Source organism: Trachypithecus francoisi, unplaced genomic scaffold, assembly GCF_009764315.1.
Source record: "Trachypithecus francoisi isolate TF-2019V2 unplaced genomic scaffold, Tfra_2.0 Lachesis_group12, whole genome shotgun sequence".
NCBI classification, from domain to species: Eukaryota; Metazoa; Chordata; class Mammalia; order Primates; family Cercopithecidae; genus Trachypithecus; species Trachypithecus francoisi.
Window position 1 is genome coordinate 121,788,554 of NW_022681457.1, and position 22,996 is coordinate 121,811,549.

A 22,996-nucleotide genomic window follows, 5' to 3' on the forward strand; every position below is an offset into this window, starting at 1 on the left:
ACGGGGCGGGGCCTGGGCGGCGGAAGTGCGCCGCAGCGCGGCATTCTGGGGCCGGAAGTAGGGCGCACGCTGTGGACTGGTGTCATGGCAGCTCCCCGGAGCCGCAAGAGGTAAGCAGCGGGTCCGAGGGCCGGTTCTGCCTCTCGGTGGGTGTTTGTATCCAAGAGGCTTTTCTTGCTCCTCTCAGCGGGGTTGGGGCGAGCTGAGCCTGCGGGCAGCTGTGACTCCTGCGTGACCCGCAGGCGCCTGGCGGAGCTGACGGTGGACGAGTTCCTAGCTTCGGGCTTTGACTCCGAGTCCGAATCCGAGTCCGAAAACTCCCCGGAAGCGGACACGCGGGAGGCACGCGAGGCTGCCCGGAGTCCGGATGAGCCGGGCGGGAGCCCCTCGGCCAGGTGAGTGGGGACGTGGGTGAGCAGAACCTCCTTGCTCGCCCTGGCCCACCCCGCCACAAGTTTGCTGACCTCGCCTGGGGTCTCAGGGTCAAGGCCTAAGGACCTCCGATCTCTACCCTCAGTCCCTCCAGCTTAACTTACTGTTTCATCCGTTGTTTACTGAGCTCCTGCTCCGTCCCAAACCCTGTCCTGGGGAGGGAGCGTATATTGGTGAGTTCTGCAAATGTCTCTTCCCGATCTGGGAGAGCTCTCACGGTCTTGGGTAAAATAACCGCCTGCAGTTCAGTGGAACAGATAAGTGCTGGGGAGGGAAAGGAGAGACAGGCTGGAGAGAGAATTGCCAGGGGAGCCGAGTTGCTCTGTTACAAGGAGCGGAGGCCGGGCGCTGTGGCTCACACCTGTAATGCCAGCACTTTGGGAGGCCCAGACTGGCAGATCACCTGAGGTCAGGAATTCGAGACCAGCCTGAACAACATGGAGAAATCGCGTCTCTACTAAAAATACAAACATTAGCCGGGTGTGGTGGGCGCCTGTAATCCCAATTACTCGGGAGGCTGAGGCAGCAGAATCGCTTGAATTCAGGAGGTGGAGGTTGCAGTAAGCCGAGATAGCACCATTGCATTCCAGCCTGGGCAACAGAGTGAGACTCCATCTCAGAAAGAAAAAAGAAAGAAACCCAAAAATACAAAAATTAGCTGGGCATGGTGACACGAACCTGTAGTCCTAGCTACTTGGGAGGCTGAGGCAGGAGAATCGCTTGAACCTGGGAGGCGGAGCTTGTGGTGAGTGTAGATTGCACCACTGCACTCCAGTCTGGGAGACAGTGAGATTCCATCTCAGAAAAAAAAAAAGAAAAGGAAAGCGGAGGTAACTGAGTAGATGATGTCTGAATAAAAAGCTCAAGCGAGGGGGCCACGCAGACAGTAGGGGGAGCATGTCTTGGATTTCAGGTAGCAGAAACAGTAAAGGCGGTGCAGTGAGAGCATTTGGGGAGGGTGCAGAGGTAAAAGCGGCGGCTGTGGCAGGAGTGAGGGGGTGAGTAGGGGCAGATGAGCCCGGAAGGGTGATGAAGAGCCAGGGGCTGTAGACTGTCCTAAGGTTACCTTGTAAAACAGGAAGTTACTTCTGGGTTTGAGCGGTGGAGTGCCTTGTAGGTGGCAAGGGTGGAAATGGAGACTTTTATGTTAACTGGGAGTTGAACTGTGTGGTGGTTTGAGAGGAGGCACGGAACAGTTTTGAAGGTGTTGCTAATGAGATCTGATGACAAGTTGCGTGCTGGGTATTAGAGACAGAGGTTTGAGACAGAGGTTTGCCTTTAGTCTGAGCCCCTGGAAGGGTGAAGCTACCAACAGCCAGAGTAGAGCATGGCACAGGTGCAGCAAGTCCAGGGAAGACCGTGGCTGGGGGTCCTGTGTGTTGGGTTTGAGTGTATGTTGTAGAGACTGTTGGGTAGGAGAGACGGGTCTGCCAAAAACATATCTCCTGCCTTGCTTGTTGGTAACTCTCGTAAACGAAACAGATTAACCCTGTAGGCCACTCCCTGCCCCCTCTACTTCCACTTTCTGCTGGGGTTGCTGACTTCTGCCTTCTCAGCCGGCGTAAAGGCCGTGCCTCTGAGCACAAGGACCAGCTGTCTCGGCTGAAGGACAGAGACCCTGAGTTCTACAAGTTCCTGCAGGAGAATGACCAGAGCCTGCTAAACTTCAGTGACTCAGACAGCTCTGAGGAGGAGGAGGAGCCGTTCCACTCCCTGCCAGATGTGCTGGAGGTGAGGGCATGGGCCAGACCAGAAGGAGCGCACTGTGGCCTCTACACCCTCCTTCAGCTCAGCCTTTCTGTGCAGGAAGCCAGTGAGGAGGAGGATGGAGCAGAGGAGGGGGAAGATGGGGACAGAGTCCCCAGAGGGCTGAAGGGGAAGAAGAATTGTGTTCCTGTGACCCTCGCCATGGTTGACAGATGGAAGCAGGCAGCAAAGGTGAGCAGCAGCGAGAGGTGGGCAGCCGGGTGCCCTAGGCAGGAATCTGTCCTTGCCTCACTTGAGGTGCCTGAGGCTGTGCTGGTGGGAGGAGCTCTTCTCCACGCAGGGGACACTGGAGTCCTCTTCAGCGCAAGTCACTACGCCTTGATCCTCCTGCTTGCTTGATTGCCCCAGGACTGTGTGTTCACCTTTGCCCCTGGCTCCCCAAAATCTGCCCCACTGTGGGTGGGATGGACTGTTTGTGCCTTTGTTGGCTGGGGGAGCTGGGGTCCTTCTGAGCCTCTCTCAGTGGTTTTTCTAGGGACAAGGATAGGGAGAGCTCCAGATACCACCTGGAGGTGGCCATAGTCCAGGATCTGGAACCCCCAGCCCGTTCCCTGGGGCTCCTGAGCCAGACTCCCTCCCCTTCCCAGAGAATTCTAGACTTTGTTTCCATTTTTGTTATCCGTATGGGGCTCTGTGGGCCCCCCCACCTCTGCCCTGTGTCTGAGGGTGAGGGTGCCTTTCTCTGGGGCTACCGTTTCCACTCTGCCCAGTGCAGTCTTGGCTCCCCTGACGCCCCTGGTACTCTTGCTCCTTCAGCAACGCCTCACTCTAAAGCTGTTCCATGAAGTGGTACAGGCGTTCCGAGCAGCTGTGGCCACCACCCAAGGGGACCGGGAAAGTGCTGAGGCCAACAAATTCCAGGTCACGGACAGTGCTGGTGAGCTGGGGGGACCCTGGCATCCAGGCTGGTGAGCTTGAGGGGACCCTGGCATCCAGGCTGTCTGGTGAGCTGGGGGGGACCCTGGCATCCAGGCTGTCTGTTGTGTTCTCTATCCCATGAGTACATCCAGGCCTTTCCATTGCAGTGTTCAATGCTCTGGTCACCTTCTGCATCAGAGACCTTATTGGCTGTCTCCAGAAGCTGCTGTTTGGAAAGGCGGCAAAGGACAGCAGCAGGTAAGAGGGGAGGGAGTGAAAGGGGGATTGGGACCATACACAGGAGAAGCCAGAGGCCTTGTGGCCAGGACAGAGACCTGGCGACAGAGCCAGGCTCTTCTCGGGGACCCTGAGAAGGCAGGGAGGCATGAGGGACCCTTGGGAGAGGCTGGGCACTTGGGGCCGGTTGGAGTGGCCCCATCTTCTTTCCTTCCTGAAAAGGAAAGTTCTCTGCTCAGAGTCTCAGAAGGTGTGGAGTGTGCAGTGGCTTTTGCGCTTAGAATTTCCCAGGTTAGGGTGCTTGCTGTCTTCCCCTTCGTAAGGACTTGGAAGTCCTGTCCGCCCTGAGACTGGTGTGTTTCCTGGAGCTGCGTGTGTCTGTAGACAGGGGCCTCATCAATGCTGAGGACCTGAGGGCCTCCGCGTCCCCCTTAGAGGAAGATTGGGCAGAGAAGGCCATGGAAGGTTTTCGGAGAAGAGAGATGCACAGCCAAGCATTTGGTAGAGCGTGGGTCACACTGGGGTTCCAGGGGCCATGCAGCCATGTGACCTTGAGGCAGTGGAGGCCTAGAGTTGAAATTGCCCCAAGACACCTTCCAGAGGAAGAAAGGAGACCCAAGGGAGAGGTCTCGCCATCAGCACTTCGGGGGCAGGAGACAGCAGCTCAGGAGACGGGCACTGTTGCTGTTGGTGGTGGTCGGGGCTGGGCGGATCGAGCAGAACTGTGTCCACATGGAGGCAGTGCTGTCCGAAGGGGACAGGGAAGCTGGCAGATGGGGGTGGAGGACAGGCAGTGATTGGAGGACAGCAAGCACTGCAGCCTGTGCCACTAGGTCAGGGACCCCTGTCAAGGCAGCAGCTGTGCCAGAGGGAGTCAGGCCACGGGGGAGTGGCAGCAGGTGCCCAGCAGCCAGTGTCAACACAGGTGTGAGGAGGGTTGAGGATGGGGGTCTTTCTGGGGCCCTGCCCTTTGTCCTTCCCGTGCTGCAGCAGATTTTAGTGAGCGCCTACTGCATGGGTTCTGGTAAATGTTTTTTTTTTTTTTTTTTTCTTACGAGACAGAGTTTTGTTGTGTTGCCCAGGCTGGAATGCAGTGGTCTGACCATAGCTCACTGTGACACCTACCTCCTGGATTCTCCCACCTTAGCCTGCAGGCCTGGATGATACTTTGTATATTTTTGTAGAGACAGAGTCTCACTATGTTGTTCAGGCTGGTCTCAAACTTCTGGGCTTGGAGTTTGATACCCCTGCCTTGGCTTCCCAGAGTGCAGTGACTACTGGCATGAGCCTCCACACCTGCCCTCTGATTTTCTTTTCTTTGTGCAGCAAATGTGGGCGAAAGGAAAACAGCCTGCGGCAGTTGGTGGTGCCTGGCAGACCCCAGAGGGACCAAGTACCAGCTGCTGGGCTTAGGGGCCTCATGTGGTCTCGTGGGGATGTGATCAAGGGGACTTAGAAAAGGTTTATGTCTGAGAGATAGAGCTGGAGGCTGGGACTTCTGGGGACTCTTAGGGAGGTGGCCAGCCCTGGGCCAGGGCAGACAGGAGTTCAGGGCCACTGAAGGAGGGGCTAGTGCCCTTGAGAGGGTCCTGCTAAGCCCCTGTGTCCGTCCAGCTGTAAGGGTCCCTGAGCTTTCTCGAGAGGAGAGATGGGAGTCTCTGCAGGGTTGTAGAGGCTGCGCTGGCCAGGACATGCGCCAAGACGCTGAGCAGCCTTGCGTCCAAGCCATGGGGCTTCCCAGACAGGCATGGGTGGTTTCTCTGCAGGGTGCTGCAGCCGTCCAGCAGCCCGCTCTGGGGGAAGCTCCGTGTGGACATCAAGGCGTACCTGGGCTCGGTCATACAGGTGCTGTTCTGGTGGGGAGGGCACAGGGGCCTGGCTGTATCTGGTGGTCCAGTCCTTTTTTGTATCCCAGAATGTGTGGGTTTGGGGCTTGACTGTCTCCTCCTGCCCCCAGCTGGTGTCCTGTCTAGCGGAGACGACGGTGTTGGCGGCCGTGCTGCAGCACATTAGTGTGCTGGTACCCTGCTTCCTGACCTTCCCCAAGCAGTGCCGCATGCTGCTCAAGGTGGGCGGCCCAGTCCCCTCCCTGTGCCTGTCATGGGGTCGGGGGGCCATGCAGCTACCCCCACCACATCCCATTCCTGACCAGGGCACAAGTGGTGCCCACACTCCACTGGCTCCACTTGGCTAGAGAGGCCGCAGAAGCACCTGGCCCCCACCCCCACCTGAGGTTTCCATCTCAGGCAGCCCCCACCTGCCTGGGCAGCATGGCTCAGTCCGTGAGCAAAGCCACGTGCGGTGTTCTTTTCCCGGTGTGATTTCGCATACGGTGGCGTGTCTGACGTATGCTTTTGTGGTCCTCTTCTCACGAGGAGCAACGCGCCTGTTCTGTGTTTACTTCTGTAACTGAGCTCCTAACTCACAGCTCCCTCGAGGTGCTTTGGGAAGAGCTGGTGGTCACGGGAGCTTTTGCCTGGCTGGGGAGGGCTGTGCTGGCCCTGAGGAGGCTGGGGGGCCAGCAGTGATGTCTGACCTTCTGCAGAGAATGGTGGTCGTATGGAGCACTGGGGAGGAGTCCCTGCGGGTGCTGGCTTTCCTGGTCCTCAGTAGAGTCTGCCGGCACAAGAAGGCCACTTTCCTCGGCCCCGTCCTCAAGGTAGTGGGAGGCCCTGCATCTGTGTCCCTCCGCGTCTGCTTTGGAAATCTCAGCCTGAGGTGGGGCAGGCTGCCTTGGTGGTGCCCCTCACTGGACCCTGCACTGCGGCTCTGAGCAGACCTGGGCCCTTGGACCACGAATGTCTTACAGAGCATCTGGGGGTGGTGGGCAGGAAAGAGAGCCCTCAGCCTTCTCAGGGCCCCACCTGGACCCTGCTTCACACAACTTCCCCAGATGAGGGCCTCCCTGGCTGGAGGAGCACACTGGGTGTTGGCATCTGAGGCCATGGTCAGGGTACAGTCCTGCCCATCCCCAAGCTGTGGGTGGCCTGCATGTGGGGACCCTCAGCCCCCAGACAGGCCCCGTGTGCAGCAGGAGCTACTGCCCCACCTCCTCCCAGGCCTGAGGTTGGTGGACACATGGGGGTGGGGGTTGTGCGAGCGGCTGTGGCTCTTCCTCGAGGCCCAGCTCTGAGGGAAAGGCCCAGGTGTTCACAGGGGGCCTGGAGTGGGCAGTGGAGGTGCATGGCCCTGATCCCAGGTGGCTCTGACCGGGGTCCCTCTGCAGCAAATGTACATCACGTATGTGAGGAACTGCAAGTTCACCTCGCCTGGTGCCCTCCCCTTCATCAGTTTCATGCAGCGGACCCTGACAGAGCTGCTGGCCTTGGAGCCGGGTGTGGCCTACCAGCACGCCTTCCTCTACGTCCGCCAGCTCGCCATACACCTGCGCAACGCCATGACCACCCGTAAGAAGGTGTGTGGTGGGCCCTTCCAGGCTCATGCTGGGCATGGGGTGGGGCAGCCCAGGCGCTTGACCTAAGGCAGGGCCTGGGGCCTCCCCGAAGCCCATCTGTTGGAGACAGCCGAGCACCTTGGTGCAGTCGGTCCCTGCAGGTCGGGGAAGGGTGGATGGGTTCAGACCCCACGTGCAAGTTGAGGAAATGATTCCTGTGCCGGCCCAGGAGGAATGTGCGTCAGCCCGGCCGGGCAGCCTGGCCAGTGGCTGACATGGTTCTCTCTGATCAGGAAACGTACCAATCTGTGTACAACTGGCAGTACGTGCACTGCCTCTACCTATGGTGCCGGGTCCTGAGCACTCTGGGCCCCAGCGAAGCTCTCCAGCCCTTGGTCTACCCCCTTGCCCAGGTCATCATTGGCTGTATCAAGTGAGTTGTGGGGTGGGCAGGGCTGTCCAGGAGGCTCAGGAGAAGCAAATTTGCTGGGACGGTATGGGCAGTACCTCTGGCGTTCAGGGCCTTGGGGCCTGATTCTGTGTCCTGGCCGTCCCTGAGGAAGGGCTGGGGTCCCTGTACCTGCTACAGGGAGATGCCCTGGATTCTGGAGAGCTGGGCTGGTGGGCCCCTGTGACATGAGGTCCTCCAACGGCGGTTTAGCTGCCTCGGGGGCCACCCAGCGTGTGTTCTGGGGGCTTGTGTGCAGTTTACAGTGAGTCTGGTTCATTACGTGGGGTTTTTGGGTGGAGCACATCTGATGCAGTGAGCTGCATTTTGGGTGTGAGCACTCAGGAGGGTCTGGGCAGGGTAGGGGCTGCAGCAGGAAAAGGTGGGAGCGGCACTTTGGCTGGATGCTTCTGTGGCCTCTTTGGCCAGGAGGGGGCATCTGTCTGGCTGAGCCTTAGAAAGTCAAAGCTGGGAAGGGAGGTGGGAGGTCCAAGGGAAGAAGCAGGAAAGCTGGGAATGGAGAGGAGAGGAGGCAAGAACAGATGACCCCTGGCACCGTGTTAAAATGAAATTAAGCTGAAAGCTGGGTAAGGTACCTGCAGCCCCACAGCTGAGAAAGGGGTGCAGGTCCCCTGGGGTTCAGACTTGCCTTGCCCTGCTTGAGGGATCTGATGCCAGTGAGCGGGGAGTGGGTCTAAGACAGCAGGGGGAGGGACAGGGGTTGCCACACCTGGGGCCTCTGCTCACTCGGCCTTCCCACCCCCAGGCTCATCCCCACTGCCCGCTTCTACCCACTGCGAATGCACTGCATCCGTGCCCTGACGCTGCTATCAGGGAGCTCGGGGGCCTTCATCCCAGTGCTGCCTTTCATCCTGGAGGTGAGTGGGGCTGCGGTGGGTGTGCGGCCCCTCTGCCTGCTCCTGTGGGGAGCATCTGCCGCTCAGGGCGTCTGTGCTGAGTTGTCCCGCGACCTCCCGGAGCCCTGGCCTCCTCCTTGTCATGGGTGTCCTGAGGACAGTGCTCCTCCGCGAGCCGGGGGCAGTGTTGGTCCTTGTCACGGGTGTCCTGAGGATGGTGCTCCTCCGCGAGCCGGGGGCAGTGTTGGGGGACGTGGGGCCACTGGGGATGAAGACAGCTGCTGCAAGGGGTGTGTTTGAGGATGCCAGGCCCTGACCCTGTAGGTGCTTGCCAAAGACGAGTCGGCAGGAGAGCTGGGCCAAAACCCCAGTCTGATTGCTGAACTGTACACTCTGCAAGGCTCTGCCCCGACAGTTGTGTGCATGTGTATGCCTTTGTATGGGGGGGGGTGTACATCTGTGGGTGAGTGCGTTTGTGTCTGTGCGTGCATGCATGTGTGTGAGTGCACCATCTGTGTGCACATGCATGTGCAAATTGTGCGCATATTGGTCCATGTGTGCATGTTTCCGTATGTGCATGTGTGTGTGCACGTGTATCCATGAATACCTGTGTGCTTGCAGGTATGTGCATATGTATACCTGTGTGCATGCGTGTCTGCGTGTATCTGTGTGCATGCATGCTGCGTGTGTATGCCTTTGTGTACCTGTATGCATGCACATGCGTCTGCGTGTGTGGACCTGTGTGTGCACCTTTGTGCATGCATGTGTTATGTGTGTGCACTATCTGTGGGTGCATGCATGTGCGCCTACACGTGTGTACCTATGTGTGTACCTGTGTGCATGCATTTGCATGTGTGTACTGTGCGTGTGTGCACCTCTGCGTATCTGTGTGTGCACCTGTATGCTTGCACATGCGTCTGCATGTGTGTACCTGTGCATGTGTGCACCTGTGCATATCTATGCGTGTACCTGTGTGTGTGTGCGCACCTGGGTGCATGCCTGTGCATCTGCGTGTGTGTACCTGTGCATGTGTGCACCTATGCATATCTATGCATGTACTTTGTGTGTGTGCACCTGTGTGCATGCACATGCGTCTGTATACACTTGTGTGCATGCATCTTTGCATGTGCACGTGCCACTCAGGTAGGGAAAAGTTGGAGTCTGAGGTTGCGACATTCAGTGGGTGGGTTAGGCCCCAGCCCACCATCAATTTAGGACTTCACGATCTCCACTTTGTTTATCTAATTAGTTCTCAGCCTCATGAAGGCCCAGAGTCATGTCACAGCTGTTTTGGGGGCTGGGTCCCCAGGTTGCCAGGTCCAGAAGGTATGGAGGCCCCAGGCACGTCCTGATTCCCCTTCCACCGAGGCAGGGATGCTGAACATCTTTAGAAAGCCACGTTCATGGCCGGGCGCGGTGGCTCAAGCCTGTAATCCCAGCACTTTGGGAGGCTGAGACGGGCGGATCATGAGGTCAGGAGATCGAGACCATCCTGGCTAACACTGTGAAACCCCGTCTCTACTAAAAAATACAAAAAACTCGCCAGGCGAGGTAGTGGGCGCCTGTAGTCCCAGCTACTCGGGAGGCTGAGGCAGGAGAATGGCGTGAACCCGGGAGGTGGAGCTTGTAGTGAGCTGAGATCCGGCCACTGCACTCCAGCCCGGGTGACAGAGTGAGACTCCGTCTCAAAAAAAAAAAAGAAAGCCACGTTCACATCTATGGCAGCCAGCAGTGGTCTCTGACTGCCCAGCCCTTGGCCTGGCCCCTGCGTCTGCGGGCCTCCAGCTCTGCTGCCCAGCTCCAGGCATGTTTTGTGTCTGTCCGCTCTGCTCAATCTCCCCGGCTGCGTGCTTTCTTGCTCTCTTGCAGTGTCTGTTTCTTCACCTCTGCACTGCTCTGGTTCACGGCAGCCGCACCCTGCAGGCCCCTCTCATGCAGGGATGCAGGCTTCTCCTCTCTGGAAAAAGCAAACCCTAAAGGCTAAAAGCAAAGCCCTCAGTCAGTTGTAGGCTGTGCCCGCCCTTCCCCAGGGCCTGGGCAGGAAGCCAGTTGCCGCCCATACTTCGGCCCAGGCTAGAGAAGGGTAGTGCCCTCCCAGAGGTTCATCAGTACCAGGGCGTTTTTCCATCTGGACCTGAGCTCAGCTGTCTGGCAGCCACCCCTGCTGAGTGGGGTCTCTTGCTGGGGCCTCCACCCTTGGGCGCCCTCTAACCTTCTGTCCTCTGGGTGCCTCAGCATGTACCCTGAATCTCCATGGTTCACAGCCTGAGGGCCCCTGTGTCTCCTGGTGGTTGGGGGGGGTCACAAGACTAAGAGGCTGGGCTAGACTCCTTCTCCTGGCATGTTCTGTGGAGGTGCACAGCCTGTGGCTTCTGTGGAGGATGTGGGAGGGGGGACCCCCGGGCCTCTCTCCATCCCTTGCTGTGTTCGGCACTCCTCGCTGTTGCTGCTGCATCCTCTGGTTGCTCAGGACAGAGCCCTATGTGGCGCTGCCGTGCTGAGGGCCAGGATGGGCCTCAGTGCCACGTTGTCGGGAATAGGGACTGTCCTGGTACTCTGTGTGGCAGGGACCTCTAGGTCTCCAGACGCGGGTCCTTAGTGCTTCCCAGGATTTTGGGAGAGGACCTGTGTTCCTGATCCTGCCCTGCTGACCAGAACCCCACTCAGGGACACAGCAGGCCATGGGGGCCACGGGGCTGGGACCATGCCTAGCTGCCCATCTCTGGTCTCAGGTTGGGTCTCCTCATGCTGAAGCCTGAGGACCAGGGTGACTAAGTCCAGCCAGGCGCGGGACTGAGGGGACAAGGGGGACCAGGGTGCAGCCAGATGCGGGACCGAGGAGACCAGGCGCGGGGCTGAGGGGACCAGGGTGCAGCCAGGCGCGGGGCCAAGGGGACCAGGGGGACCAGGCGCCGGGCCAGGGGATCAGGGGGACCAGGGTGCAGCCAGGTGCGGGGCCGAGGGGACCAGGGGGACCAGGCGTGGGGCCGAGGGGATCGGGGGACCAGGGTGCAGCCAGGGTGACCAGGCACAGGGCTGAGACAGCTTGACACGGCCCTTGGGCCAGATGTTCCAGCAGGTCGACTTCAACAAGAAGCCGGGGCGCATGAGCTCCAAGCCCATCAACTTCTCTGTGATCCTGAAGCTGTCCAATGTCAACCTGCAGGAGAAGGCCTACCGGGTGAGGCTGGCCTCCTGGGGAGGGGCCTGGGCAGTTCCCAGGGTGGGGTTGGGGGTGCTGAGGTGAATGGGAGGGGGCTGGCATCCCCCGAGTTCAAGCATGGACCTTCATGGTCTATCAGGGCTGGGGGCCCAGGGCCCTGTCTTGCAGTCCCTGCTCTGGAGATGAGGCTGAGCTGATAGCCTGAGTGGAGGGGACTGAGTGCCAGCCCCTGCTTCTCCCTAACGCACTCAGTCCTCTCCCCTGCTCCTCAGGACGGCCTGGTGGAGCAGCTGTACGACCTCACCCTGGAGTACCTGCACAGTCAGGCACACTGCATCGGCTTCCCGGAGCTGGCGCTGCCTGTGGTCCTGCAGGTGTGTGTCCTGCCTACACCTGCTTGTGGCCGACTCATACTGTCTTATAATGGGCCCGGCTGCCCCGGCCCGGTAGAGGTGTCCTTGTCCCGGGTACCTGGGGCCGGGGCAGAGCCCGACTGGTGTAGAGGCTCTATGCTGGCAGCTCCCACCCCTGGGCCCCCATGGAGGGGCTGATGGGGAGTGGGAGCCTGTGGGTGTCCTTGGGGGCCATGGGACTCTGACAAGGGGTTCTAAGCCATTCAGGAGGTTTGCAGGCAGGCTTGGGCAGCAGGCTGAGGACCCTGGGAGTACAACAGCCTCCTCCCAGTGGGGAGCCACAAGGCTGATCTTCGCTTTGGGGTTGGGACTGAGTGTGCCGACCCTGGCTCAGGCTGGTGCCCTGACCGCACACTTCCCCAGGCCATCCTGGGTGTGGGGAGTGGGTTGAGGGCTTCTCAGGTGGCTGGAAGGCCCGGCCTGCCTCACCAAGTACCCCAAGTCAGCCTCACCTTAGACAGGAATAGGGCGGAGAAGGGGGTTCTCCTTGTCCTCAGAACGTCCTTCTGGGCCCCCACAGGAGGTCTGTTTGCTCTCAGCCCTGATGTTTCCAGCCTCAGGGAGGCCTGTGCCCAAAAGGAGGGTTGGAGGCCCTGATGTCTGGCCCTGGTGGCTAGAATCAGATGTGCCAATTACAGGTTTGTGGGGAGGAGGGGTCCGCTCACCTGAGCCACAACTGGTCAGAGGCTCATCAAGATACAGGTGTGTGTGTGTGTGTGTGTGTAGTCACACATGGCCACTCACGTGTCACGTGTCACATGCACAGAGCCGGGACCCCCTTTCCGGGGGCACTCAGAGCAGGGGCCTCAGTCTGTGTTCCTCCCATGTCCTCTTGTGTGGCAATGCCCGGCATTGGGGCATCTCTGCTTCTGGACTCCAGGGCTCAGGGTGGGGTCTGGAATAGGGGTCAGAAAATATTTTCGGTAAGGGGCCAAATGGTGAACACTGCTTCCCACAGATGTTCAGCTGCGCAGGCAGCTGCAGGAGCCATGCAATGGACACACCAGTGAAACTATATTTTATTATTATTATTTTTTGAGATGGAGTCCGCTGTGTTGCCCAGGCTGGAGTGTAATGGTGCGATCTTGGCTCACTGCAACCTCCACCTCCTGGGCTCAAGCAGTTCACCAGCCTCAGCCTCCGGAGTAGCTGGGTTTACCGGCACCCACCACCACACCTGGCTATTTTTGGTATTTTAGTAGAGATGGGGTTTTGCCATGTTGGCCAGGCTGAACTCCTGACCTCAGGTGATCCACCCGCCTCAGCCTCCCAAAGTGCTGGGATTACAGGTGTGAGCCACCGTGCCTAGTATAAAACTCTTATTTCCAGAGGTGGGCGGAGGGCAGGGTTGGCCCAGAGGGTGGGCTGATTCTGCCTCTGCCACCCCAGCCGCAACACCGATGCACTTGAGCCCTGAGACTGAGTTCCCTCCTGGGGTATCCCCGTGGCCACCATGCGTGGGATTGCACGGGACCTGGGCCAGCTGTGCACATGGAGCAGCCCTGGGCCTCAGTGGCTGACCCCTCCCTTCTGCAGCTGAAGTCCTTCCTCCGGGAGTGCAAGGTGGCCAACTACTGCCGGCAGGTGCAGCAGCTGCTTGGGAAGGTTCAGGAGAACTCGGAGCACATCTGCAGCCGCCGCCAGAGGGTTTCCTTTGGCGTGTCTGACCAGCAGGCAGTGGTTAGTGGAACCTGGGGGGTAGTGCCACCTGAGGGCACCTGCCAGGGTTTAACTGGAATGTGGGGGTTTGCCCAGGGTAAGGCATGACCCTGAACTCCCTCAACCCCCCAGGAAGCCTGGGAGAAGCTGACCCGGGAAGAGGGGACCCCCCTGACCTGGTACTACAGCCACTGGCGCAAGCTGCGTGACCGGGAGATCCAGCTGGAGATCAGTGGCAAAGAGCGGGTGCGGCTTGGCGAGGGGCTTGGGGTGTGGTGTGACTTGCTAGGTTTTCAGATCTAGCTCATGGACTATGACTTGAGACTTTGCGACCAGGGCGAGGGTTTGGAAACAGTGCCAGGCGGCCAGGGCCATGATGCTGGGCCGCGCTGCCAGGGCAGTGCCCAGATGATTCAACTTGGAGAGGGGGTAGGTGTTGCAGAACTGACCAGAGCCAGGTGTTTCCAGAGAAGGGAAGCCCAGGGCTGCACTGGGTTGGGGAGGCCACACCCCCTCAGGCCTGATGGGCTGGGGGCTCTGGGCAGGTGGAGTGGCTGGACTGACCTCGTCACCCTGGCCGGCAGGTGAGGAGAAGCAGGAAGGGCTCTGCCTTTGACCTTGGACATGGGGTGGGTAACCTGGAGGATGGCTTTGTGCTGACTGGGGAACAGAGAGGGGACTAGAAATTGACCACACGGTCTTGGTGGTGGGTCTGGCGATGCCTGGCCCAGCTGTGGCCGTCAGCCCCTGCCCTCTCCCACCTGAGCCCCTGGCTCTTTGGCCTTCCAGATGGAAGACCTGAACTTCCCTGAGATCAAACGAAGGAAGGTGGCTGACAGGAAGGATGAGGACAGGAAGGAATTTAAAGATCTCTTTGACCTGAACAGCTCTGAGGACGACGACACCGAGGGCTTCTCGGAGAGAGGTGGGACCTGTGTGGCGCTTCCAGGGGAAGGGTTGGCCTGGAGGGCTCTGCTGGACTTCCCAGAGCCACGAGGGCCATCTGTACCCACCCTGCAGGGCTCACCCGTCCCTGGCCCGGCTGGGGCCAACCTCAGCGTTCCCAGGCTTCTGGTGCTAGTGCCTTCCCTCCTTGGAGTAAAGGCCTACTGGGAGTGGTAACCCTGTCCCCAGGCCTGTGACCTCCCAGTTCCTCCCCAGGGGTCCTCTCCACCTGCTTCAAGTCAGCGGAGGGAAGGGCGGGCATCCAGGCAGGGTTGTGAGCCTGGCCACCTTCCTGCCCCCGCTGGGACTTTGCTGGACCCTGTGGGTGGGAGTCACATGGGCTCTGCTCCTTGTTCCTCAGGGATACTGGGGCCCCTGAGCACTCGGCATGGGGTGGAAGAGGATGAGGACGACGAGAGGCTGGGGCCCCTGAGCACTCGGCATGGAGTGGAAGAGGATGAGGACGCCTCTGAGGGTGAATGGTCTTGGGGTGAGGGGGTGTGGCCCTGTGATCCCATCTGGCGGGAGGGAGGGCAGAGCATAACCGGGGCGGGGAGGCAGGCAGGGGGCTCGGGGCCAGGCTTTCCCCTCCCTGGGGAGGCCAGGCCAAATGCTCTTATTCTCTCTGGCTCTGGCAGCCAGCAACAGTGGCAGGGCTAAATTAATTAGAGCCGTGATTAATTAGTGATGAGTAACCTCCAAGGCTGGCTTCTTCCTGATAAAGCAGAATTTATGTAGCCTCCATCTCTCCCCACAGATGGAGACCCAGACGCAGAGGCGGGGCTGGCCCCTGGGGAGCTGCAGCAGCTGGCCCAGGGGCCGGAGGACGAGCTGGAAGCTCTGCAGCTCTCAGAAGAGGACTAAGGCAGCCCATCTGGGGGCCTGTGGGGGTTGCCGTGCTGGTGGCCAATGTTCCCACCTCTCTGGCAGTCAGGCCCAGAGGCTGGCGTCTCTGCAGCTGGGGGAGGCAGTAGACAGGGGACAGGCTCTCTTTATTTTTCAGCATGGAAGACCAAACGTACTGATCGCTGCGCTGGGCTGGCGTGGCTGCTGAAGCCCCACAGCTCTGGACTGAAGTCAGCTCCGCAGGGGAGATGACCCTGCTGTCAGGAGACCAGACCAGTCCTGGTTCCAGGGGGAGGCCTGCAGACCCCTGGCCCCTTCCACCACCTCTGCCCTCCATCTGCAGACCTTGTCCACACCAGGCTCTACATTCACTCCCCCAAGTCTTTGGAAATTGCTTCCTTTTCTTTGAAGTCACATTTTCCTTCAAAATTTTTTGTTTTGCATCCAAAACCAAAAGAAATAAAGCTGTGGGAGGCAGGGCCATTGTACTGAGTGGTGGCTCCTGCAGATTTGTGTGGCCCCCACCCCGTACCCCCGGCCACCTCAACACAGAGGCTGGGAAGGGTCAGGAGCCCCTGGGAGTAGAGCCAAAGTCCCATTCTCCTGCTTGGGTGAAGCTCGACCAGCAAGGGTGTGGCCCCCTCCATAGGGGGATGTGGCCGTCTTGGGGGACAAGGGCTGCTCTCCTGTGCCAAGTTCTCGCTCCGGGGCCCGCAGGGTTGGTGGCTGCAGTGGCAGAGCCACAGGGAAGCTGGCCATGTAGAAGACTCGGCCCAGGCGCCTGGCCACCTGCAGAGAGATGGCCTGGTGGGGGCTGGCACACACCCACCCAGAGCTTTGCCCAGCTGTGGTCTGGAGAGCCTGGCCTCCCTCCCCCGCAGCTCACCTGGGCCCGGATCTTAAGGGCGGGCCCCAGCTTCAGCCCCATCGTGCTCAGCAGGTGCTCCTCCGTCAGCAGTGGCAGGGTCTCCCCGTCAATCCCCTGCTCCCTGAAGACCTGGGAGAGAGAGGGTGGGTCAGGACCTGGGTGCCTGCTTCATCCTCCAGCCCAGAAAAGCCAAGGAGAGCTGTTTGTGCGGCTCACAGAAATTTGTTTTTAAATGATCTGTTGGGTTTGAGTCGGTGTCAGGCAGAAGACACCTGGCAAAAAAAGGTGGGGTTCACAGTCCTGTCCCTGCCATGCACTGCTTTTAGGGAGGGAGAGGACGTCGGAGAATAGCCCTACCCCGCCATCCTTTCCAGGGAAGTAGTGTCAGCCAGCTCCAGTCCTGCCACGGGGAATGGGGACCCCCCCTTACCCGAGTGTACTCTCCACAGCCAGACAGGCCCCCCACGAAGTTGCAGACATCATCCACGGTCCATTTGCTGACGTCCTCGGGGGCTGGGGCCTCTTCCCCATCCACGGAGAGTCCCCCTACGGCGCCTAAGTTGTGTGGCACGTTACTAGAGCTCTCTCTGGCTTTCCAATACCCCCCCACCCCCGTCTCCTGACCTTCGTGTGCCCCAACTGCTCAGGTGTGGGATGGGAGCCTAAGTGGGATTTTCCTCCCCATGGCCCCCCCTCCCCCAAGACCCTTCCACAGGCGGCCTGCCAGTCCTGTGGCCTCTGGAAGGATCTAGAGTGTGGGGGTGCCCACCTGTGTGAAAGTAGGGGCTGACGGCATAGGGGAAGCCCAGGGGCAGCGGAGGGGGCAATGTGGACCCTGAGAAAAGCCCCTTCCCCTCGGCGCCGGCCCCTCCAGCTGGAGCTTGGCCCGGAGTGGGCCCCTGGCACCCAGCAGCTGCCGCCTCGGGGTCCTCTCCGTCTGAGTCTTTGGGGGGCTCGTCCTCCGAACCATCTTGTGCCCAGAGCCTAGCCCCCGTCATCTCTTTGGACTCGCTGGGCCGGGCCGAGGCAGAGCCGGGACCCCCTTTCCGGGAGGCTCGCCGGGCAGAGTCCCGGGACGGGGTGGGGGGTCCGGAGCCCGGGGGCCCCTGGGGGGGCAGGGCCAGCAATGGCGCCGCGCCGTGGTTCAGCACCAGCAGGGCCCCGCGCCGCTGCAGCTCCTCGGCGCCGTCGTTGGGGCGCAGGGCGGCCTCGGGCGCCAGCAGCTGTGGGCGCGCGCCCTCCAGCTCCTTCTGTCGCAGGAGGTCGGCGGGCAGCTCCAGCCTGGGACGGGGACAGACGCGGGTCAGCCGCCTCCCGGGCTGCGTGGGCCCGCCCGCCTCCCCGCACCTACCGGGCCAGGTTTTGCTTCCGCAGGAGCTCCTGCTGCCGGGCGAACATCTCCGCCTGGGCTGGGGGCAGGAAGCCGTAGCCTGGTGGGGAGGGGGACAACGCGGGGTCGGGGGGTCCGAGTCCGCCCTTTGCAGCCCCCTACCCCGTCCGTCTCGGCTCCGACAGGGGCAGGGACGGGTCCGCGGAACTCCACGCGGGATCCCAAGGGACGCGCACCCACCTCCTCACCTGGGGTCTGGCACAGAGCCGAGGGCACCCCCAGGAAGGGGGGCCTGAGGTGGGGGCCCAGGGCGATGTGAGGAGCATTCTGGGGCGACAGCAAGGGAGGCGGCTGCGGCAGCTCCCTGTGGATGGCAGCGCAATGAGCGGCGCCCCCCCGCCCCCATTCCCGTAAAGGCCCCGGCGCCCCTCCCCCGCCGCCTCCGCTAATTGCCGGCCCTGCGGGCGGTCGATGCGTAGCTCGTTACGGCCCCAGGTCGCGCGCCATCCCCGCCCCCGCCGGCGGCGCCAATTAATCTCGGCGGCGGCGCGGAGGCGCTGACCCGGCGGGCGGCGGCGGCTGCAGCGGTAATTACTGCGCGGGGCGCCGGCCCCGCCTGCTCCCCTCCCCTGCGGATCCGAGCGGCGGGGGAAGCGGGGGCGTCATTAGCCGCAATCCGGGCGGCGGTGGAGGCAGCTGCAGACGCCGGGCTCAGCGGCCGGGCGGGGACTCGGTCTTCAGGCGGCCCCTCCCTTCTCCAGGACCCCCGCCCCCGCCCCGCCTTGTCTCCTGGACCCCAGAAACCCGGGTCTGTGCCGGAGGCCTTGTCTGTGCCGGGAACAGATCCGGCGCCGGCGTCTGTATTTGAGCGCCAGCCAGGTCCCCCTCCGCCTCCAGCTCTGAGTCCTCTGGCCAACCCCTCCCGACTGACCCCGGGGTTCCAGACTTGGAGCTCTCCCCTTCTCTGGCTTCTCCTCCAGGGAACCCCCTGACCGGCCTCAGCCTCTCTTACGCACCCCAGTGGCGCCCTCAACACTGCAGCCCAGAGCGGTGTCACCCACGAAACGCTCTGCCCGGACCCGAACCTAGACCTGCACACAGTGCTTGGCACACTCGGGGCGCGTGCTGGTGGCTGAGAGTGTGGGGTGCGGGTCGTACCCCAGAAACAAGAGAACGGCAGCCACCCAAGTACCTCTCCGAGAAGGACGGGGCGACAGCTGGGGCGGCGCCCTCCCGGTGCTGAGCCAGGCCCTGCTTCCGACGCTGACCTGCCGTGGAAGAGGGCAGGTGGGCTTCCAGGCCACCGGGGCCCCTCAGAGCTGAAGCTGCCACCTCCTGCCGGACCCTCAGGAGATCTGGGTGGGGGACAACAGCAGTGACCCCCCGGCTATTCGCCCCCCTTCCCCAGCCCGCGTCCTAGCGTAGAACACCAAGGTGGGGAAGTAACCACAGCACTCGGCCGTGTGCGGCCCCTGGGCGGGTTTCGGGCACGGGGCAGGAGGATGGGCGGCCACAGGGCCGAGGCGGCAGACAAGATGCGGGGCGGGGAAGTGTCGGGAAACGCTCTTGCCCGAAGGGGAGCCGGGAGCCTGAAGGCCTCTGGCCTGGGAGGCGGTGAGCCTTGCGGGGAGGGGGCTGTGCAGAGGTCCCGAGGACACAGCGCCTGCGGGGCAGCCGGAGAGTCTAGGAGAGCCCGCCAGGGGCGGACCGCCCAGGGGACCCCCCTCCTCGGTGGGAGGCAAGAAAATCTGGGCTCCCCATGGTAGACACGGCTGGCCAGAGCTTGTCACAACGGCAGGGCAGCGCCCGTGCACGCAGGCCACACTAGCACAGGGGTCGCCCAGTCCCGGCTGCGCAGAGTCACTGTCCCGCGTGGCCACACTCGCCCCAATGCGCACGCGGCGCCCGCGTCTAAGGCGCCGCCTCCCAGGTCTCTCGGCCTCTCCCTCCCGCCCAGGCCCGGGCCTCCCGAGTCCCCGCAGCCCCCACTGTGCAGGCTCCGCCAGCTCCACCGCCGCCTGTTTATAAATTAATTACCCGAAAGCGGAGGTGGGTCCCGCCCCGGGCCGGGTGCCAGCCCGCAGAGCCCAGCCGGCGCGGCCGCCCGCATCGATCCCAGCGGGGCCCAGCGCCCCCGCGCTCGCGGCCGGGGTTATTTACGGCCGGCTCCGCGGCGGGGCGGGGGCGGGGGCGGCGGCGCGGCCTGATTGACAGCGCGCTTCCCGGCGGCCGGCGCCCCCTCCCCTGCGCGGCCAGCAGAGCGGCCCCAGGCAGAGCAGGGAAAGCAATTAAAAAGGAGGATTTTTAAATTATTAACATTTGGTGAATTATTCAGGCTCTTGGTGCCTGAGCTGCCCTGGGGGACGGTGCCTGATGTGAGGAATCCTGCCTCCTTTCCTGGCGCCCCCACCCACCTCTAGCCCGAAAAGCCAAGCTCCCCTGCCAGGCGGGCGGCTGGGGCCTGGGAGGCTGAGTGCAGCGGGCAGGAGGTCCGACTGCATCCCGGAGTGACCCTGGAGAACGTCATGAGGTGGGGTGGACAGGGTCAGAGCCGACCCGAGGGCAGGGGCAGCCCCTCCAGCTGGGGTCTCTTCAGCACTTGGGGAGTCCTGGTGGCAAAATGCCCACTGCACCCAGCCCGGCCGTCCTGCTCGCTGCCCCTCCCCAGGCTCCCGGGGCAGGCATCTGGCAGGTCAGCGTCCCCCGGCTGGAGACGACTCACAGACCACAGGGTCCAGGAGCTTGCTCTCCTGGGGGGGTGCTGCTCAAATGCCCACCGTCCACCCTCACCTGGGTCCGCCCCAGACTCCATTTCTCCATATATAAAATGGGAGTCACCCATGAGTCTGGGGACCTGGGGGACATGGAGGTGTGGCCCGCCCCAGGGGGCATGGGGCAGGACGTGTGGCAGAGGGGCCCTCCAGGGACCTGCATCCAGCCTGGCCTTGGTGTCAGCAGAGCCTCAGCAACAGGAATGGCCAAGCACACGTAGGTGCGGAGGTGATGAGGGCTCATTCCTGGGGGGGATCATGCCAGGGTGGGTCCTCACCGTGGCTTGGGAGGCCCAGGTGGTAGAGGCGCTGAGGGTCCTCAAAGGTGCTGGCCTCGCTCAGCGCCGACATGAGCCGACGGTAGTGGTCCTCCGGGGCCATGCTGGGCCCCAGCTCTGGCGGCAGCAGCAGTGCTTCTACTGGGGAGGACCCGGGGTGAGAGGCTTCTCCAGGCACTGCCAAGGAACACCCCCTCTAGAGCCCCTGGTTGAGGTCCAGGGGACCCTCGGGGACTGCCCCCTTCCCTGGTGACCTGTAAGAGACACGTTCTTACCTTGGGGGGATTCGCTTCGTGCCCTCTTCTCCGAAGAGCAGTCGCTGCTATGGGGGGAGCGGCCCAGCCTCTTGCCCAACAGGTCACCTGCGGGAGGGTAGTGAGTGCCCACCTGCGTCTCAAGGAATGGAAGGGGGACCCAGCCCCTGCTCCAGCTCAGCCTGGACAGCACCCACCATCTCTCAGGGGGCCCTTGGTCCTGGTGAGTACAGGCCTGCCCAGCCCTGGGAGCCCCAGCCTTCAGCGCAGAGGACATCACACCTGGCTGTGGTGGGGCAGGGGCACAGGGGAGCCCTGACACTGGCCTTGGTGCTGGTGCGTGTGTGCAGAAGAGATCCACAGCAGGCACCCGGCTGTCCCACCCGCCAGCCTAGCTTCTTGTGCAGTTAATGTGGCCCCCATCATCCCCCTGGAGGAGAATAAAAAGCTTTTGATTTGACTGGGTACCACCTTTCCCTCCTGGACAGGGGTGAGGGCGGGCTGTGCAGGGTCACATGCCAGCGTGGGGTAGGACAAGCCAGGAAGGACCTCACACTTGACCTCTTCCTGCACCGTGAGTCACTGGGCTGTGGGCCCCCCAGGCCACCTTGAGGCCCCTCCACTCCCAGGCCTCCTACTTGGTCATACCCATCCCTGCCCCTAGAAGGCCCAAGTCCTCCTCTCTGGCCCAGTCCTGCCTGAGCTAGCACCCTGGTGTGGCTGTCACGCCCTGTTCACCTGCTCAGCCAGGCTCTGGGCTCTTGGGGTGCACCTCCCAGTAGCCTCACCCACCTCCTCAGCCAGGAGGCCAGCCCAGCAGATGGCAGAGGGGAGGCCCACGCCAGGCCCAGCCCACTCTCCTGAGGTCCTCCCTTGGGTCCTGCCGACCACACGCATTCCAGACCATACCATCCATGTACCCATCACCGACCTACCCCAAGTTCATCCCAAGCCCCTGACTCCATGCCCTGGGGGTCTCCCGGGCCAGCCAGTGCCTCCGACTCAGGCCCCTCCTCATCCTCATGAGGCCTCTAGGTGGGTGGGGTAAGGGGCCACCCCCCTGTGACCCAAGACCTCCATGAGGCCTAGGCAGTGGGGCTCCCAAGCCCGTCCGCCCGCAAGCCCTGCCGTCAGCTCCAGGCCTAATTCTTTTTTCTTATTCCCTTAATCTGTCATTTTTATCAGGCTGGGGAAGTGCAGCGGCCACACCGATCAATCCCACATTACAGCTGACAGAGCAGTGCTAATAACTTATTGATCCTGGCCCGGCCGCTGTCAGGCCCGGCCCCAGAGAGAGGGTCAGTCCCATGGCCTGGTCCAGGGTCCCCATCTCAGTGACAGATTGGGCGGCCGGACCCCGTGGGCGGCGGGGGGCAGCTGGCCACGCACGGATCCAGGGACATGCCAGAGCTCAGTGGGCTGGGAGGGGTTGGGCCGAGGGTGGAGGAGTCTGGCTCTTTTCCACACCTGCTGCCTGGCCCACCATGCACATGCCCTCAGGGCTAGCACGGCCTCTCGCCTCCTGACAATCAGTTTTCCATTTTACACGTGGAAACTCCCCTTTCCGTTCATGTGGGGGGCTAAGGCCTCCTCATAGCCTGGGGGAGGTGACTGGGTGGGGGAGTCCAGGAGAAGGGGGCCTGCCAGGAGACCGCAGGAAGGCCGATGAGGCCACGCGCACTCCTCACTCGTGGACCCCGGCGGTCTCACAGAGGCAGATGCAGGACCTGCTCTGAGTCCCTCCCAGCCCAGGGCCCAGGGAGGTGCAGCTCGGCGGGAGGGCCCGGGCTGGGAACAGCACAGATGTGTGGTTCCTGGGGTCACAGGAAGGGAGAAGAGGTGAATGCCCCTCCAAGAGGAAGCTCCAGGGAGCGGGCCAGGCCCTGACACGGAGTGCGCGTGGGAGACGTGGACACGGGTCACCGGACACAGGAGGCCCTGTAGAGCCCAGGAGCCCGGAAGTGCATGAACACGCCCTGACTCCATGGGTGAGACCTGCCGGGCAGCCCCCATCACGTGCACCCCACAGGACCCCAGACACACACATGCCTGCACACGCACACGCGTGTACCTGAGGAGGTCTCCCTGTGTGAGGGCACAGGGGGAGGGCCTGCTGGCTCAGAATATCTCAATCACTGTGGGGCTCCCTCAGCTCTGCCAATCGATGGGGCAATTAGATTTTATCAACCGCCTCTCAGCTGTCCTCCACGCGGCACCACCCAGTCCCACAAAGGCATTCCCAGGCGCACAGAACGCGGACGGGGGACCCAGATGGGGGCGGGCCTCCCCCACCCCACCTTCCCAAGAGATGCAGGCCCTGCTGGGAACACCCCTGCCCAGGGTCCACAGGGCCTCAGGATCGACCTCCTCCTTTCACGGCCTGCCCTGGGGCTGAGGCTCTGCTGTGCCCCTCTCTACAGCAGTGCCCTCTGAGGGGGGCCTGGGTCCCCAAACTGCCCCCTCCCTCTGAGGTCCT

At 62.0% G+C, this 22,996-nt stretch overlaps 2 protein-coding genes across 5 annotated transcripts in view; one reads left to right on the forward strand and one right to left on the reverse strand.

Annotated features, from left to right (window-relative positions):
* NOC2L (NOC2 like nucleolar associated transcriptional repressor) lies at positions 1–15,507 on the forward strand. Of its 2 annotated transcripts, none has more exons than XM_033228839.1 (19): positions 1–110; positions 243–395; positions 1,989–2,163; positions 2,239–2,370; positions 2,956–3,076; positions 3,225–3,315; positions 5,061–5,139; positions 5,252–5,362; positions 5,840–5,953; positions 6,521–6,709; positions 6,982–7,121; positions 7,903–8,014; positions 11,061–11,174; positions 11,429–11,530; positions 13,106–13,249; positions 13,361–13,474; positions 14,018–14,153; positions 14,535–14,663; positions 14,931–15,507. In XM_033228839.1, exons 1-19 carry the CDS (start codon positions 85–87, stop codon positions 15,035–15,037), a joined length of 2,289 nt encoding a protein of 762 aa, XP_033084730.1. In that variant the 5' UTR covers positions 1–84; the 3' UTR covers positions 15,038–15,507. The 2 variants fall into 2 exon arrangements, with proteins under 2 accessions (XP_033084730.1, XP_033084731.1); XM_033228840.1 differs by having other exon boundaries at positions 14,535–14,648.
* SAMD11 (sterile alpha motif domain containing 11) overlaps positions 15,156–22,996 on the reverse strand; it is an 18,682-nt gene continuing 10,841 nt past the window's right edge. Inside the window, exons 6-14 of one of the 3 annotated variants that reach the window (XM_033228837.1) lie at positions 20,542–20,628; positions 20,267–20,404; positions 18,410–18,572; positions 17,466–17,581; positions 17,239–17,317; positions 16,657–17,168; positions 16,318–16,442; positions 15,906–16,016; positions 15,156–15,808 (exon numbers count right to left, since the gene is read on the reverse strand). In XM_033228837.1, the coding sequence (XP_033084728.1) occupies positions 15,563–15,808; positions 15,906–16,016; positions 16,318–16,442; positions 16,657–17,168; positions 17,239–17,317; positions 17,466–17,581; positions 18,410–18,572; positions 20,267–20,404; positions 20,542–20,628 (1,577 nt within the window). In that variant the 3' untranslated portion in view covers positions 15,156–15,562. Of the gene's footprint in view, positions 15,809–15,905; positions 16,017–16,317; positions 16,443–16,656; positions 17,169–17,238; positions 17,318–17,465; positions 17,582–18,409; positions 18,573–20,266; positions 20,444–20,541; positions 20,629–22,996 lie in introns of all 3 variants that reach the window. The other 2 variants (XM_033228836.1, XM_033228835.1) reach the window with 2 other exon arrangements.